Raw genomic sequence first — 18,136 nt, 5'->3', positions numbered from 1 at the left:
TATTTTTGATTTTTCATTTGCTAGTGTAATATCAAATATCAAAAATGTAGTAAATTAATGATAAGATAATAAATTAATAAAATATTTAATAGTGATAGGCATAATTTTTAATGCATTTATACATCACAGATTGAATTTAAATATACAAATAACTAAAAATAAATAGTTTAGGCTGTCTGCTGAAGTAAATTTGATAATAATATATTATAATATTGAAAATTGTATTGTGTTATGTAAATATTGTGTTTATACATAACATTTTTCATATAAAAATTTACTAATTCGATTACTAATAGTAAATAAATTAGGAATATTAATTACCGAATAGTCAATAATTCAAAATATTCCGATTATTTCGAAATCTCGAGAACTATTCAATTATTTTCTCATAATCGAAATATGGATATTTATATTATATCGATTATGCCCTTCGCTAGTGAAAACCCAAAATTCTGTTTTTTTTTTTAAGAATTAAAGTTGCAGTTATTATTTTTATAATTTAAAAAATAATGGATCAATATAATCCTTACCTAAAATGAACTCTTTCTTTAATTTTAAAATATAAAAAGTATTTGTTATTTTTCTTATTTTATAAATTAGATTTTGATGATAAAAATATTAACATTTAGGAATTTGTATTTCATGTATAGATTTTATTTTGATTCTACACTAGAAATATATATTTTATGAAAGTAGTAAATTAAATAAACTAATAAAATTCATTTAGTTTTGTGTAATGTACATTTATTTTTTCTTAATACTTAACAAGGCATTATTTTTAATTTGAAATAGGGTAAATCATGTAGTCCCGATTTTCGCCTGTGGTCATTTACTTAACAAATACCAAAAGAAGGTATTATAAAAATTAAAAAAACTTCAATGACAAAACGCAATGAATTAATATAATATGTTGATAAAACTATGGACATTATTTAAATATATTTATATTTTTTAAAGATAGATTAAATGTTTTTGTAAAGGTTAAATTTATTTAATATTATAAATAATTTTAGTTATTAGTTACACCTATTTTGATTTCGAACAAAATCAAAAATATGAGTTGCAGTAATGCCTGTAGGCTGTAACAACGGTGACGGATGTCAAAATAGATGGTAAATAACCGAGTATGGCTTATTTTACTGAACTTCGTATAAACTATACTTAGCATTAGTAAAAATTTAGAACCTAACCTGTGCCCAGAGGTGCGCACGTCTGAAATAAGAGAAAAAGACTAGTAATTAATTTATGGATTATAATTTATAACTTATAAATCTTTTAATCTTATCAGAAATTGGAATTTTTTTGATAATACACTACACAATGTACATGTTTATTTAAAAGTGTTTGAAATAATTTTGGTGGTCCTGAAAAGGACCATTTTAAGGTTTTTATCTTCAATATATCAATTTTCCTGGATCGGCAATCGCAACTATTCTCGTTAATTAATTTTTCTTTGAGGCCTTGCTTTGTTTAACAACAGCTGCCTTCTTAGCCTTAGGTGGTTTGGGCGCTGCGACTGTTTTTTTAGTTTTGATCAACGATTTCTTGGGTTTTGCAGCAATTGTTTTGGGCTTTTTTGCAGCAGGCTCGGTCGTAGTGGTCGTTTTCTTCGCGGTCAGCTTCCTTTTTTTCGGTGCTACGGCGGACGACGAGACCTTTGTTGTAGGTTTCTTAACAACCTTCTTGGCGGTTGGTTTATTAGTGACGGGCTTCTTTTTCACTTCGGCTGGGAGTTTGAAGTGACCCATGGCTCCGTTACCGTTGGTCTGCACCAATGAACCCTTGATGACGGCAGCTTTTAAGAATTTGCGTATAAACGGTGCAAGTCTGGTTGAATCCACTTGGTAATTGTTAGACAAATATTTCTTAATAGCGGACAGCGATGAACCTTTTTTCTCTTTCAGCTCAGTTATGGCGGCGACCACCATCACTGCGGTAGAAGGATGAGCGGGTGCGGCCGATTTGATCGCTCCATTCTTTATTATCGTGATGACCGGTGTCATTGTCATTGGGAAACCTTCTTTTGCCACTGTAGCCATGTTGAAATGGTGTATGAAACTTCTCCGTACTACTGTAGAATAACGAGTGTTGACAAAAATAGTAAATAGTAAATACTGAATACTGGTATATGCTGTGCATAATTGCAACGCCTTAATATATACCTAGCGCCGTACCGACTAGTAAACACGTTCCAATCGAACTCTCTTACATGGTTGCGGCTCTCTTCGGTAATTTGTCGTTTTTTAATTATTGAGTTACGTTTTTTTATTATAACTTAACTTTTTGGAATCTCCATACTATTTTTAATGTAACTATATACTTAATTCGAGTCTAGGACGCGTTTTTTGTAAAATGTAGGCGGTTATTTCTGCATATCCTCGTAGTTTGTGTTACACTTGAGTCCACGATGATTTTAAGTCGAAATCGACTTCGTAAACACATAGTTTGTAATTTTTATAAATAATCAAGTGTTTTCTGATCGTCTGGTGAAAACTGTACGGAGATAAGTCTAAACCGAGTCAAACTAGACCTTTCTAAAATCGGGATGTTTGTATAGTTTATTGCGTATCGGCTATATCATATTAAATGATACAATAGTTATATTTTCTTTTAGGTAATCATAATGTTTAGAATAATATTAAATTTAATTATTATATTATATAAAATAGATAGTTAAGTACAGTTAGTATTAACATAAGCGGCCGATGGTGATGAAATTGTCTCAAAACTAAAATAAGATAAAAGGTATCTAATGTGTACTAAAAAAGTTACTGGAAATTTAATTATTTTGTATGTTTAAATGTTAGCGGCAATGTTATAAGTTTAGGTATTATTAACAATTACTACGAAATATTATTAATTAAATATTTTAGTAAATTAGGATAATCGATAATAATTTACTTTATAGACTTAATAAATTAGGCAATGTTTTAAGTATATAAATTGACTGAACAATGTTTTCTGATCATAAATTACAAATTTAATAACAAAAATGATTTTTAAGCCTGTTGTTATTATCTAAATAATTATTATTTAATTTTATACGAAGTATGGGTTTATTGTTTGATAAGTTTAATTGATATAAAATTATCTTTGTTTAGATTTACTTTTAACAGTAATTATTTGGAAGCGTTTGTGTACACGCAAGATAATATTATGACGTGGTCACGTTGAATTAGAAATATTAACATTAAGTTAAATACTATTGTTATCATTTTTTTTAAATCTAATTGTGTATAAGTAGCTTATAATTTGTAAGTAATTACAGTTTTGCTGAGCAGAATGGAGTGGTATAAGAATAACCCGCAAAATGTTGGTCATCTACTCTGCTTGTACATACATTTTAAATAGGTAGATACTTACAAGTTATTAAATTATAAATGATAAACTACTTTTCCGAAATTTAATTTTTATTTATCAAAATATTTTAATATTTATTAATATTTATGATAAATGAGTAAGGATTTACTTACTTATTTTTTTATTTGCACACCACTAATAATGATAAGAGTATCTTAGCAATTGAGCGCGATAATATATAATTGGGCAAAATTAGGTTAGAATTTTTTTTTAATATGGATAAATGGGTATTGTTTTGTTGTACTGTAAGTGTCGACTATCAAGTGGATTACTGTGATGAATGTGTTAAATTTAAATTCAATGATACCTATAATATCAATAAACATACATAAAACGATTCCGCGTGAATATGCTCTATCAGTCTTTATCATTAACTATTAAGCATCTTTTCGTGTAATGTTTTTTGATATTTCTGTTAACTAAAGTATTTTATTTAACTATTAGTTATACAGCAGGTTACATTAATTTTGGCCGAAAACATTGCATTTAATAATATTATTGTGTATAAATTATAACACTATAACAATATACGTATATTTTGTTTTCCTGTAAATAATATTTTTGAACTTTAACAAAATAATTGTTATTGTTATAGGTTAGGTTACTGAAGTAGTTGCTGTCAGTTACCAGCTGTTGATCACTAAAAAAAAAAATTGCAGATATAGCAAATTCATCACAAACGATTAATAGCATCAGCAATTCCAGCTCGATTTTATAAATTAATCATTCGGTATTTTACCCAAAATTATAACAACATTAGAAGGTAATGTATCCCTTTAAAAATACTCGTATTGCCATAATAGAATTTCGTCAAGATGAATAGCCCATGCTCCATTATTTCTTTGATTTGCCTACACTAACATAGACTGAATCTATTTAATTAATCATTTAATGAGTGAATATTTTTAATATATAACTCGTCCACAGTACTTGATATACCTATTTTAAAGAAATAAAAATAATACATTTCTAATTTTATGTAAAGTAATGATGTACATGCAATGTAAAAAGAAAAGTTATCCTTCTCCGTTATTATCATCTTGAACGTATTATCATCATTCTGTGGTATAACCATGGACCTTTTACTTTTTTTTTTATAGTATAAGGCATGAACTAAGATATACAGGACTGGACACAGAGCCTTATCAGCCGGTCAGACAATGTTACGCATTACTCCTTTAAGTGGAACCTACGCTATCTGGTGACGAATTAGTTTATTGATGTTATTACTTAGTAATACTAAGTTACGAGTAACGACGCACATCATTAAAATATAGTGCATAGTATAAAGAATAATATTGTTCCTTAATATACTATGTATACTATGATATAGTGTTTTAGATGTTATAACTTATAAATTTTAACCATTTGTTAATTGGTTATAAAATATATAAACTGCAAATAAAAAAAAGTGCGAAAATTATTTAAAGTATTTATCATACTGTATTTATATATTTAAACTAAAAATATTACTTAGTAATAAAATTACTATTAAGTATAGATATTTTTTTTTATATTATATATATATATATATATCCATGTAATTAAATCATTAAACTAACCATTTATTTCAAAAATTGAAGGAATAGCATTTTTTTTTAACCTAGGCTTAGTAGCAGACAGTGGAATCACTATATTAGATGAAGAAAATGAAACATTATTATCTGTAGAACTTGAACTAAAAGAAAAAAATTAATTTAACATTATTTTATTACCAAACAAATTAGAATAAACAATGGTAGGCATTAACAATTATTATAATTATTCAAATAATGTAATACCAGACAGTAACACAGTTACCTCTGTTTAAAACTAGCCTACCTACCTATTACAACTACCAAAATAATTCCTTATAATATCGTCATTAGTAAATTGGAGTTCACACAAATATTTGACAGTAGTTTGTTTATAGTTAACTTTTGATACAATTTTGGACCATATTTCAGAAGTATCTTTATTTTCGGCGTTTGAAATATCGAGTATTTTTTAATGTGCTTTTGACTTCTGTGCTACCATTTTTAAATTTTTTACGAAGGTAATAACGATATACAAAATTTAAAACAGTATGCTTAAAACATGTACAGTATAGAATGCTATTATAATGTGTTAAAATAAACATATTTATTATTTTTGAAATATGTATTTATAGCATGCAAATTGTGTTTTAATTAAATTGTGAAGTTATTCTCATAGATTGCGCCAAATCCACTTAAAGGAGCGGCGTAACATTTACTGACCGTACCCTTCATACCCGCACACCCAACAGTGATCAGTCCTGTATATTATCTTAGTTCATGGTATAAGGTCTATGGGGATAATTACGTTATATTATTATCACTGTTAGAAGAAGAGACGTAAGTTTACAGATGGCAGCACATATCCATTTTGTTTTTTTTATTTGTATTACGACGGGGAGAGAAAATATATCTTAATGTAGAATGTTGATTTTTTTTGTTCCTTAAAACCATTAATATGTTACTAAGTAAAAAAATAATAATTTTAAATACATAAAATGTATTTATAACTTGTTCATAAAAGGATTTTGAGTGCACATGGACCAAAACTAGTTGTTTACTTGTTTCTCATTACAACACTACCTATTATAAAAGATCAATTTTTTTTCTTTGCCTGACATAAAATTTGTCACTTCAAGTTAATTATCTATACTTTCAGATAATTCAAAAATTTAAATATCTAAGGTAAGTAACCTTTTTTAATCTTTATTACCAATCGACTCATTACGTTTAAAAACTGTAATTTTATTTTAAATTTAATTAAAAACTAATATTTTTTATAATACAATTTAGCTTTATTTGAGTTATATGAATGAATACAATTATAATATGTAATATAGGAATTCAAATACTTTGGCGTTCTTGGCGGAATATATTTATTATTTAAACTAAAAGATTGTCTTCAAATATGTAATTGTTTTTTTTTTTTTTTTTTTTTAATAAGGCCAGTGTTATCGCCATATCTTCTCTAAATTGTTATTTTTATTTCATTTTTATTTATTTATTTTAATTACAAAAATTTAATAATAGGTAATCAAAATACTTATGCCCAAAAAAATGAACAAAACAGCTTAATTAATCGTGAGGTTAATACTATTTACAGTTTAAATTATAGCATTAAGGTTGAAATTTTAAGTTTAAATACAAATAATAAAACCAAGGTTCAGAAAAGTCACTATATGGTATAGTAGGTGTCGAATGTATTTTTCCATTGAGTAGATCACTATACAATAGTATATTATAATACTGCATTTAAGTAAGTAAATAAGTAATAATATCCAAAATAAAAAACTATTTTAAATCCTTATTAGGTAAAAAATAATATTTTTTAAATTACAACAAAATAACTAAAATTAATAGAGAATATCATTATCATATTTTTGTACCTATATAATCTATAATGTGAGTTGCTATTTACTGATAATGGGTTTGCTTTTTTTTTTGGATCCAAGATTTCATGGTACTATTCATTACAAGCTTCTATGTTAATATTTATGTATCAAATTTAATATTATATTATATCATATTATTGACGAATACGTACAATATTCTATCATCTATTTTTTTCTATTATTTTATTCTGTGATTCTATAATATATAACGACGATTTTTATTATTACTTATCAGTTATCACTTATTAAAATGTAATTAGTAATTTATTTCGATTTATTACATCAAGTTAATTTCAATTTAATAAATGTAGGTTGCAGACCATCATTATATCTGTGTGTTTTCTATTTCAGCTATGAAAATATATTATGTGAAAACTGATGGTTGACCCTGGAGGAATGGTAAGATATTTTCCATAAAATATATAAAAATGTCAGATTAATTTAAGTAAAATAAAATACGGCAACTTTACACCAACACTTTAAAAGAAGAGTAGCGTGTCGTGAATAGGTGCCAAAGGTCGGCAAAATTATAAACATGACCCCGTGGTTACAGTGTTGTTGATACATATAACTTAAATTTGCTAGATTTTGTATTTTAAAAAACAAAATAGTAAAATTAACGCATTTTATTTAGTCTATGTTAATTAGTAATTACTATGCAATTATTGTAACTCTCAATTTTGAGTGTTGAGTTAGACAGCAATAGTCATTATAGTTTTAAATCTAAGATAGAAGGTATGTTAAACTTAATAACATAAGTTTTATAAAATTAATAACTAATAAGTTGAAAATTTTTTTATCATTGAAAATGTTATTAATGTAATAAGTTGATAACATATTACACAATATATAAATATATATATTATATTATATTTTATACATATAATTGCGTTCATATTTTCTCAACCATTAGATAATACTATAATTTATACTATTATTATTATCTATAAATTTTAAAGTTAGTAGTATTCAGAATGATTAGAGATAGGACCGAACTATTTTTTTTCGGTAAATTTTATGGAAATTAACATAAATTTTTTAATAATGTATTTTTGTTTAGTAAATTTATAACGAACCCAATAATATTTTTATAGCTAAACTAACCAACTTATTACCCCTTACCACAAGTATTACGTTTAGTATCATGGTCATGGTGTATAAATTATGAGAACTTTGAATTATTTAAACTAAGGAAAAAAAACCAAAAAATTACATAGTATAAATACTTATTTTTATTTTTATAAATATTACTAGGTTGGTATTATGATGGTTAGTAGAAACAGTATTTATTTTTGTTAAATGCGGGAATGGAATGACAATAAAAATAAAATACAGGTTTTAGTGAGGTTTTACTAATATTTTCGTAATATTGATGTATCGATCATAAACATTGTAGTAGTCAGTAGACGTAGAACGTCAATAGCGTTATCGCATATACGAAAACTATTGAAATAAGGGGTTACTCAATACTCAATTTTATGAATAGTAAAAAGTTTACCGAGTAAAAAAAAAATCGGTAAAATTTATTAAGTAAAGTTGCCGAGCTCTCATCTCTAGTAATGATATCAAATATATTATTATCTCAAAAAGTTTTTTTTAATAATTATAGTTATCGTTAGTGTTTTAGTTTGATAATTTCCAGTCTTTTTGAGGATATCTATCAGTATTGTCATTAATTCAGGTACTTTTTTGGTATCGGATTAATTAATTTCTGATTTTAACTGAATCCTTATAGAACTGTAAAATATTCAGTTTCATATATAAGTAGCATATTTAATATTATAATAAAATTAGGTTTCATTATTTTTAAAAAGTTATTTCTTTCTTAGAAACGAATAAGTCTAAAATAGTCTATGAATTTTCTAATATTATAAATTGAATTTTGATTTGTGGAGTGAAGCATTATTGACAATTTGTTACCTATGCTTTCATATATTACCAATTATCATGGGGTATAATTATGAATGATTCGATGTAAAAAAAAAAATCAATAATTTATAATAATTACAATAATTGGATTCCTTCCCGTTTTTCCGTAAAAGTTCTATAAGGTGATTTTTAATTTTTGTTGCCGAATATGTGCAAGAACTTTTCGTTTAAGACTAAAATAATTATTATAGTAATAATAAATAATAGGACGTAGGATTTATTATTTTTATGGGACAGGTGCACGATGAGGCCTGGTTTCGGAGGGTGCTACACTGCTATACCATACACAAACCGACAGAGTGACTAATATTATAATATCCGTCGCGCGTCGGTGGTTACATGCTAGGTAACTTAGGTGCTCTCTCCCTTTTATTGTTTATATTTATTTTTATGTATAGGTGGTAATCAGAGGTTTCAGTTTACGTACATGCGTTAATACGATAACAATTTTTTTTTTGTTTTCGCGGATTCAACTTTTCATTTTCAAACTATTTATAATTAAAATAATCATTAAATCTCCTGTTCAAATATTAATATTTTGGTATTATATATAATAAATACGTATAAATCATTTAAGTCTATATATTTAATATTTTAATTCGACTAGAATTATTGATCAATGCATAACATATAAATATTTTGGATTTATGATGAACTATGATATTATACTACTATAATAGTAGTTAGTACTACACAGGGAGACTCATTAAGTATATACACCCTTTTATTTGATAATTAATAAGTTAAATTGATTTTTCCAATAATTATCGGGAATAAAATTTCTTTTCGTTCGTGATTAATAAATATTAATACATTTAGGGCATTAGCTATTTATATATTATTATGTATTAATAATAAATAGGTACAATGGGAAAACCGTTATTACTTTTTATTATTTAATTTAAAAAAAAAACCTATAGGGTTTTATGTTAAAATAAATAATAATAATATAATAATTCGAAAACTAAATGCGGATAGTGCCAAGTGACTAATAATTTTGTTGTGGAAATTCACCATTTGAACACAGCAGTTCTTCGGCTCAGTGCCCCTCCGACAGGTGTAAAACCAGCACAAGAGGAGGAATAGACAGTCACGCACAATGCATTTCGCTCTTCATACGTGCCTAGTAACCAACGTGCAGTTGTATAGTTCAGCGGTATAGTGCACTCATTGGTTTTCTATCCGTGATTTTACGATACCGTTTCCAACGAAGTGGATATTTGTGCGTTTATGATTAATTTTTTATCACATTTTTCAATTTATTATTGTATTTTTACGCGAAAAAGATAAATACAATTTTTTTTAAGTTTCGTTCAATATATGTATATTATGTGATTTGTGTTTGATGTGTGACATACGTGTACAACAAACTAAACGATTTTAACTTGGTGAGTAAACATTTAATTCAATAGTATGTTGAAGTACTCAATCCGCAGACCATTTATTTTGCCTAAATTGTAAATTATATTAAAATTACCTATAGCCATTACTTAGATGTAAAATAACGATGATTAAATGGTTTGAGGAAAAATAATAGCACAAATACTGTACATATTTATTTATATACTTTTGTTGTAAGTATAATGTTTACATTTTTAATTCAAAATAATTATAATTATAATTTTATTATATTAGTATACAGAGTACACTAACCAATGGTTTATTTATTTAAGTAAAATATATACAAGGGCGCCCATAGAAAAATTCTCAAGGAGGGGGGGGCAAAATTTTAATCATGTCCATGAGATAGGAAGAGGTTTACAATTTAACATTATACTAATATATTTTATATATCAAACTAGAAGATTATGAAATAATAATTATTTAACCAATTAACCATAAAAGTAATTTATTGAATTTTCATATGATTAATAACATAAATTTATTAAAATATTAATTAAAAATTAAAAATTGTAAATTTCTTTTTTTAACACCAAATATATTTATTACTTGTTCTATGTATTCATTCGTTTTATCATCAATTTTTTCCCTATGTACACTTATCATGCATAATCTGTTAAGTCAATCTCCATTCATTGTAGATCTTGTGTAAACAATTTTTCAATATTTTCAACATTTCCAGGGGTGACATGTCCCTACTTTGCCCCCCCCCCCCCATATGGGCGCCCTTGAATATATATTCTAAGATACAACCATTAACTTATAATATTAAAACATAAACGAGTGTAAATATATACTTTATACCTCCTCCTCTCTCCCAAAACAAAAAAAAAATCCTTTAAAAAACAATTACAATAGTTTTTTTTTCTTCTAGACCAAAAACTAAATATGTGAATCGTTCTTGAACTTAGTACTCATTACCCACATACACCATAAAAACAATAATGTTAGTTAATAAATATTGTTAAAAAAGAAACTGAATCAAAGAATCGATTAAAAGACAACATTTATCACATATTCACATCGTCGTTGAAGCCGGTATACCTATAGCTATTGAATAAATAAATAAAAATAATATCATATTATATCGTTATATTAATATGCCACACTGCGCCCATTTTATCAAAATAATAGTCACAATTTAAACTATTATACTTAAACGAGTTAAATGTATACAAATACATGTATTTAAATTGAACAATTTTGTATGGAATTACTCTATGGTTATTTGTAATACATTACACAGCGGTGTAGTTTTCATTAAAACGCAAAATACGTATATTAATGAATTGTGCTTTATTGGGCGTAACCTCTCCAAAAAAATATAGAATATAAAAAATGTAAAACTATAAAATATTCGTAAAAACTATTTGAAAAAGTTTTTGGCATTAAATACTGGTCTATAACTACTACCTAAATATCTAATATTTAATTAAAAAAATTTATTAGTTCAAAATTCTGATGAAGTTATATAAACGTGTTAAAATATGTCGAAAATGTTCGAGTTTTTGAGATATTTCTAGTAGTTATACCATTTTCAATAAACATTTTAAATATGTTTGTATGCAAAATAAAATTCTTGAATTTAATTTAATTTTATAGGTTTTTAGTGTATATCATTTTTCGTTTTTTTATTTGAATACAATTTATAATTTAAGTTTTAAAGATTTATAAAACTTTCTATGCACATTATATTTTAATTTCACATAATATTATATAGATACTATTGCTTATTCAAAGTCTAAAAATTAAAAAGGACTTAATAATTCACAATTTATGTTTTGTCGTGAAAAATTTAAATATTTATTAATAATTGTAAAAAATAATTCCGATCAAAATTATTTAACGAATACGATTATTTCTTTCACATTATGAATGGCGCTAAATACAATACTTAATATATTTATTGTTAAATGCTGTAGTAACGAGTTATTACCATTACCGCATTAAGTATCATTGTAAAAGTTCCTAGTATTTGTAAACATATCCTTTTCTACGGCTCGTCCTTTCATCTAACGAGTGAATAATGGCGCTTTTTTTTAAATTTAAAACTATGTAAGTTTAAACTTATTAAAGTTTTTATTTTTTTAAATGTTTAAATAGTTGTTAAAATTGAGAATTTTGATAAATAATAATAGTTGTCATAAATTTAGACGAAAAAAAATTAATTCATGGTCGTCGCTGTTAGATCTTGATTCTTGAATTATTATTATAATTATTATTTGCATTCTTATATTTTATATTTTCTAAAATATCCAGGACACGATTTACAAATGTTTACACTTAACCTGTTGATTATTAAATATTAGTAATGCTCATTTAATTTTTTTTTTTTCAATTGTATAATATCCAATATAGTGTCTAATAGACACTGTCTATATATAGTATAATATACACAATACAAAAGGCAAAACTGGTGAAAGGGAATATGTTTCACCTATATAATATAGTGCGAGTATTATTATTAAATTACAGACTCTTGATTACTATTGTCAATGGGCGGACTCATTGTAAGCGTATCATTTTTGCCGCATGGCGTAGGTACACATACACACGTCACATATAGTGATAACTTGATTTCTACTCTTGATCCTGGGTCTTAATGTCTAATACCTAGTATACCACGCATAATGATAATAATAATATGTGGGTTAATTTACACTTATTACAGTATAGTGTAGCGTATACGGTATATCTAAGTTTTGAAGTTATATATATATATATTATATATGTATACAGAGTGATTCATCAAGCTTGCTCACCCCTATATTATAGCTTGCTAATGCATTTTTTCAAATCATAATTTTTTTAGTATTGAGAACTATATTTTTAAGAACTTATAATAAGTGGAGTATTCTTACATGATCATACAAACATTATATTTTTTTATATTACCCTTTTTGAATGTAATTTGTCAAACAGAAATTTTTAATATTACCTACTATATATTTAATTCAACATTTTAACGAGTATTTTTCGTGTAATTAAACTTTATGTAATAAGGATCAAAAAATGTGTTCTTTAAGTGAAATTCAAAAACTATAATTTGAATAAATGTATTATAAAAGCGACGTATTTGGTGAATAATTTTGTATATATATTTTAGATCGATTCACACGGTCGTTAGGCATATTCTGTAATTATACATTTATTATAGCCATACTAGATTAAATAAATAATACGTTAAGTGATTTTAAGTAATTTCAAGTGTGTAGGTACCTACATAATTATTATAAACATGAAACAACAAAACAAACATAACTAACATAATTATTTATAGCTTTTATACAATTATACCCATCGAGTATTTTAAATTTCAAGTGTTTGTGTTATTATAATCATATGAGTATACTGTATAAATTTACATTTGCAACAAAATAATAGATAACTCGAGTTGGGTGGGCCTATGTTTTGAAGTAAGCGTTTCAAATTTAAAAGCAATGCTATTGTTCATCATTGAATTCGAAAAACGTTTCTAAGATTTTGTTTGGTTTAACCAACAAATTTCCGTGACTTATTATAAAGTAATGTTGCTGTTGTCTTACACGTTTAATTCAAAAATTACCGTTTCACGAGTGCAAATAGTATAAATCTGTATTCAATTTCTAATAAACACGTTGGGCGACGAGCGTCACTAGAATGATTATTTACCACGGGCGTTACTAAAACGATTACTTTCAGGTAGGTAGTAAAATATTTTAAAAATAAATCTAAAGTAAATTTAATTTACACTTACTGCCAAAAAACTAGAATTTTTATTTTTTTTTATCTTATATGAAAAAAAAAAATGTAAAATGTTTATTTAATTAAAGGTTGGTAAGTTATAAACGAACCTTTGAGTCTCTTATTTGAATTAAGTTACCTTTTTTTTTGCGATGAAACATCATTAGAAATAATTTACATGATTTAGTTTAGCTTATGATATCTTTGTGAACATTGACCTCGTGTTAATCTCGTGATTTATAAGTTGTTTTAAACTTTTTATTGTTTTTTAAGTATAAAAATATATTTTTATTTGGGATAGAAAAATTATTAACGGAGTAGAACATTATTCATCGAAATCGCTCTGTAACGCTCATACGTAGAGTTCCTTTATAAAACTCTTTTATTGGCATTTTAAATATCACAAAAATATAATTTAAAATATATACTTGCATTGTATTAAAATATAAAACAGTTACTATTTGTGTTTTACACAATTTTTTGTTTGAATATCAAAGAAGTATTAAACGAGAACGTTTTTCTATTTACACAAGTTTCGGGTATGGCCCTTTCCTTATTGAAATGAGGTTTTTTTGTACATTTTAAATATTTTGATCTTATTTTATTCCATACCAGGACCCAATTTACTAATACGCTTATTTATAAATATTTATCGTTTATAGGTAATGAGACACCTAAGATACCATCCTATCAATATGAAATTTTCAGTGACAGTTTCATATTAACTTGAAATTTATTTTCAGGAGATTTCAATGTCGATGTAGAATTAGTGTATTATATTAATTTAAATACCTATTTTGGGATATTAGGTTTGTCTAAATATAATGTAATTGTAATTGGGATTGTTCTATATTAAAATAAAAATAAATTAGTTTAGTTTTTTGTTAAAAATTTAGAACATTCAATTAAGTGAATAGAAACGTAAAGACAAAAAATATATTATCTATAATGTGCTTTCATAATTATCTATTATCTAAGTAAACCCAGTAAATCCCAATATCCTTTCAATTAATTTCAAGGTATTTTAGATCTTATTATTTATTAATGCTATTTGTAATAAATATATTATGTATAAACGAGCAAACGTGGTCTAATTCTTAATGTTTATAGTAGGTACAGGAAATGATTTGTTCCACAAGTCATCGTCATGACAATCGATGCATTTAATTGTTCTCGATTCTATGCAAACAGTAAAATAAATTGGCCTAATTTAAAATAGTATTAAACATTAAAAATATACGTTTTTTATGTCTATTAGTAATATATATGTATATAGGCGAAAATGGGTAAAATTCTAGGGGGAATCAAGTTAACAATAATATTGATTATAAACAACGTGGAACATAATCTCTCACGCCCACAATTGTAGTTATCGATATATAAATTGAATGGTTATTTACATAATTTATTTTATATTTACTTAAATTTATTTTAAATTATCTATTTATTGAGCAATAAGTGAAGTAAAATACACAGCTGCTGAATAAATAAAAATATATTATATTAGAATATTACACTACCTCTGATCATATTATTTTCTCGTCACATTTTTCATAGAACATATTAATTCTTATCTTCTATGTACATATAAAATATTAGGAATAACAAAATTATGAATACATTATTTTTAAATTATATTTTTATGGTTCGATTTCAAAGTTTTAGAAAAATATAATATTTACTTTACTCAATAAGACATGACTTTTGGAAGCATTGGTAGGAGTTTTGGAGGTTCTATGTATATCCCAGGCCCCCTTATTTTTTTGGTAATATGTGTAATATGAATAAAATATTCCATTATTTAAAGCCTTCAGTAGCTACAAGTATACGGTTTTAAAATAGTTTAGATTAATAAGAAAGAATTCAATAAAAAAATATTTATATTATAACACTTAAATGTAAATAAATGTGATAGTAATTATAAATTGTTCTATTTAACTATTGTTTAAAATAATGCTATGAGATATTTAGTATGTTATTAATTATTATTATGTATTAAAATTAAAATTTATTAATTTTAGGCAAAATAGTTATTAGATTATATAATAATGTTATAGGTATGCAATATGCATACAATCAAATTATGAAATAGATATTTTTGACAGCTTTAAACAATAGAAGCTATTTTAATTATCTATTAATTACAAAATACTGTTTTTTGTATTTGTCTTAAGATAAATAAATATTATTTTTAGTCTTAACTTGAAGTGTTTAGTTTTCAATCCAGTTAAAACTAAATAATTTAGGATTTTTAAGGAATCAAGACATGTACATATATTATATAATATTATAGTCAATAATGGTCATATGACATTTAACTTTTACTGTATTTAAAAATAACATTTTTTAAGGTGTTTAACCACGAAAATCAAATATGAATTTATTTTAAATTTCTGATAAATCTTATTAAATTTGTTTTTGAATTAAATTGATGAAAAGCTTATTTTTTAAGCCAACTAATTATTTATTTTTAAATCAATAATTTGAAGTTCAATTTTTGTAGAATAATAATTGTTTACGTAGAAATTTAATTTTGACTTTGATCACTTTGATGTCTAATTGTAATCATAAAAAACATAAATAAAGCGAGATATAGATTATATAATACTTGAAGATTAATACTAAACAGTAAACGTCTAAAATGAATTTAAAAATAGGTATCAGAATTAAATAAAACTAATACAAACAATATTAAATTTAATTAATTAAATTTTATAATATGGAAAAGTTGTTATACTATCATCGCTTTTAGTTACCATTCAATTCACACAAATTTCTCTAAAGACACCTGTTAAATTGGTTACCTATGTGTATGATAGTATAATCGTACTCATCCTCTATCATTATGTTGGTTTTTATTTTAAGAACTCAGTTGTAGGTACCGCAAAATAAAAATCGCAATGTGTGGTATTATGGAAGTGTGACAGAAATAATAATTATTATAAGATACCACATCAAAATTAATGTGCATAAGTACAGTTATATAGGTATAGTCTTAAATAATTATGAGGTCCGTTATTGTGGTTAACGACAAAAATGTGTTACAATTTTTTTTTTTTTTTTACGAAAATTGTGTTTTAATAATATTATTTAATTTAAATTTTGGGTGATTATTATACACTTCTATGCATTTAAATAAATATCAACCCAATTCATCAGGTTAGTTAAATGTTACAAAATATAAAAATGTGCGAAATATTGCGTGAACATTTAACCGTTAACAATATGACGTTAACGAGTACACGAGGCGATATCAAAGTGGCATTGATTTGACTTATGGGTCATTAGTTCATACTTACTTAAGTAAAAAACCAATAAATCTAAAAAAATAATTACGAATTTATTTGTAATAAGTATGCGTATTATTTGATTCTTAAGTTATTATAATTAAATTAATTTAATATAAATTTATCTGAATACAACATTGTTTTAGTTATTTAGTGGTAGGTTTGTTTTTAACACTGAAATAAACTATCATTATTGTATAGGTACTTCAGTATTTTGTCACTTATAATAGATCATAAAGTTCAAGTAGTATGTAATATTTTAATCTATAGGTATACTTCTTCAGAATATTATTAATTAAATAAAAAGATTACAGGAGATCACAATAGATATTTTTAAAACATTTATCGAGATAATGTTTATTTAAAAACATAACAAAAAATTGAAAACTATTTTTATTAATTCAGACTTTATTAAATATGTATCTCGATTACTTATTGTTTTAGGATTTAATTACCCTAAATACCCTTTTTCTAGGTAGATACAGGAATGTTACTACTGCAACACCGTATAGAATGCTTACAAAGACCAAAAGATGCCTACAACTAGTTGGAGTATTAATTTCGATATGGCTGGGGCATGTTGGAAGCCAAGGTAAGTGATAAAAATTAAACTTTTGTTATGCGTATATTAATAAGTAATAATTATAAGCATTTTTAAATTATAAACAAATAAAATAATGTATTATAATATATTTGGATTTTAGTGGTGAGCGAAAATAATAAGATAATTTTAGTAAGTGTATTTTATAAGTGGATGACTTAAGTATAGTTAATGTTATGTTATATGAAACTGTCGGTGTATTCTAATTTGTAACAAATTTATACAGTAAAAAGTACTACAAAAGAGTGTATCTAGAAAAAAAAATACATCACACACAGGTATTTAAGTGTGGGTGTAATTATAAATTACTTAATTAAATATTCATAATGTAATAATAATACAGACAAAGTTTTGGTATGCGAAAAAAATAAACAAAATTACACCTAATCGAAATAAAGATTTATTAAAAAGTCTGAAGGGTATTTTTAT

At 25.0% G+C, this 18,136-nt stretch overlaps 2 protein-coding genes across 3 annotated transcripts in view; one reads left to right on the top strand and one right to left on the bottom strand.

The window, feature by feature from the left end:
- Positions 1–1,398: 1,398 nt before the first annotated feature.
- Positions 1,399–2,100, bottom strand: LOC112597664 (histone H1A, sperm-like). Its single transcript, XM_025343812.1, has one exon. The coding sequence runs from the start codon at positions 2,037–2,039 to the stop codon at positions 1,443–1,445; it is 597 nt and encodes a 198-aa protein (XP_025199597.1). The 5' UTR covers positions 2,040–2,100; the 3' UTR covers positions 1,399–1,442.
- A 7,626-nt stretch (positions 2,101–9,726) lies between these two features.
- Positions 9,727–18,136, top strand: part of LOC112604078 (protocadherin beta-11) — a 44,920-nt gene continuing 36,510 nt past the window's right edge. Inside the window, exons 1-2 of one of the 2 annotated variants that reach the window (XM_025352956.1) lie at positions 9,727–10,083; positions 17,586–17,698. In XM_025352956.1, coding sequence (XP_025208741.1) covers positions 17,620–17,698 — 79 coding nt within the window. In that variant the 5' untranslated portion in view covers positions 9,727–10,083; positions 17,586–17,619. Of the gene's footprint in view, positions 10,084–17,581; positions 17,699–18,136 lie in introns of both variants that reach the window. The other variant, XM_025352951.1, reaches the window with a different exon arrangement.

This window comes from Melanaphis sacchari, unplaced genomic scaffold (assembly GCF_002803265.2).
Source record: "Melanaphis sacchari strain LSU unplaced genomic scaffold, SCAv2.0 Contig0_pilon_pilon, whole genome shotgun sequence".
Lineage (NCBI taxonomy): Eukaryota > Metazoa > Arthropoda > Insecta > Hemiptera > Aphididae > Melanaphis > Melanaphis sacchari.
Note: the sequence above shows the minus strand (reverse complement) of the source record. Positions and strands in the feature narration are given on the sequence as shown.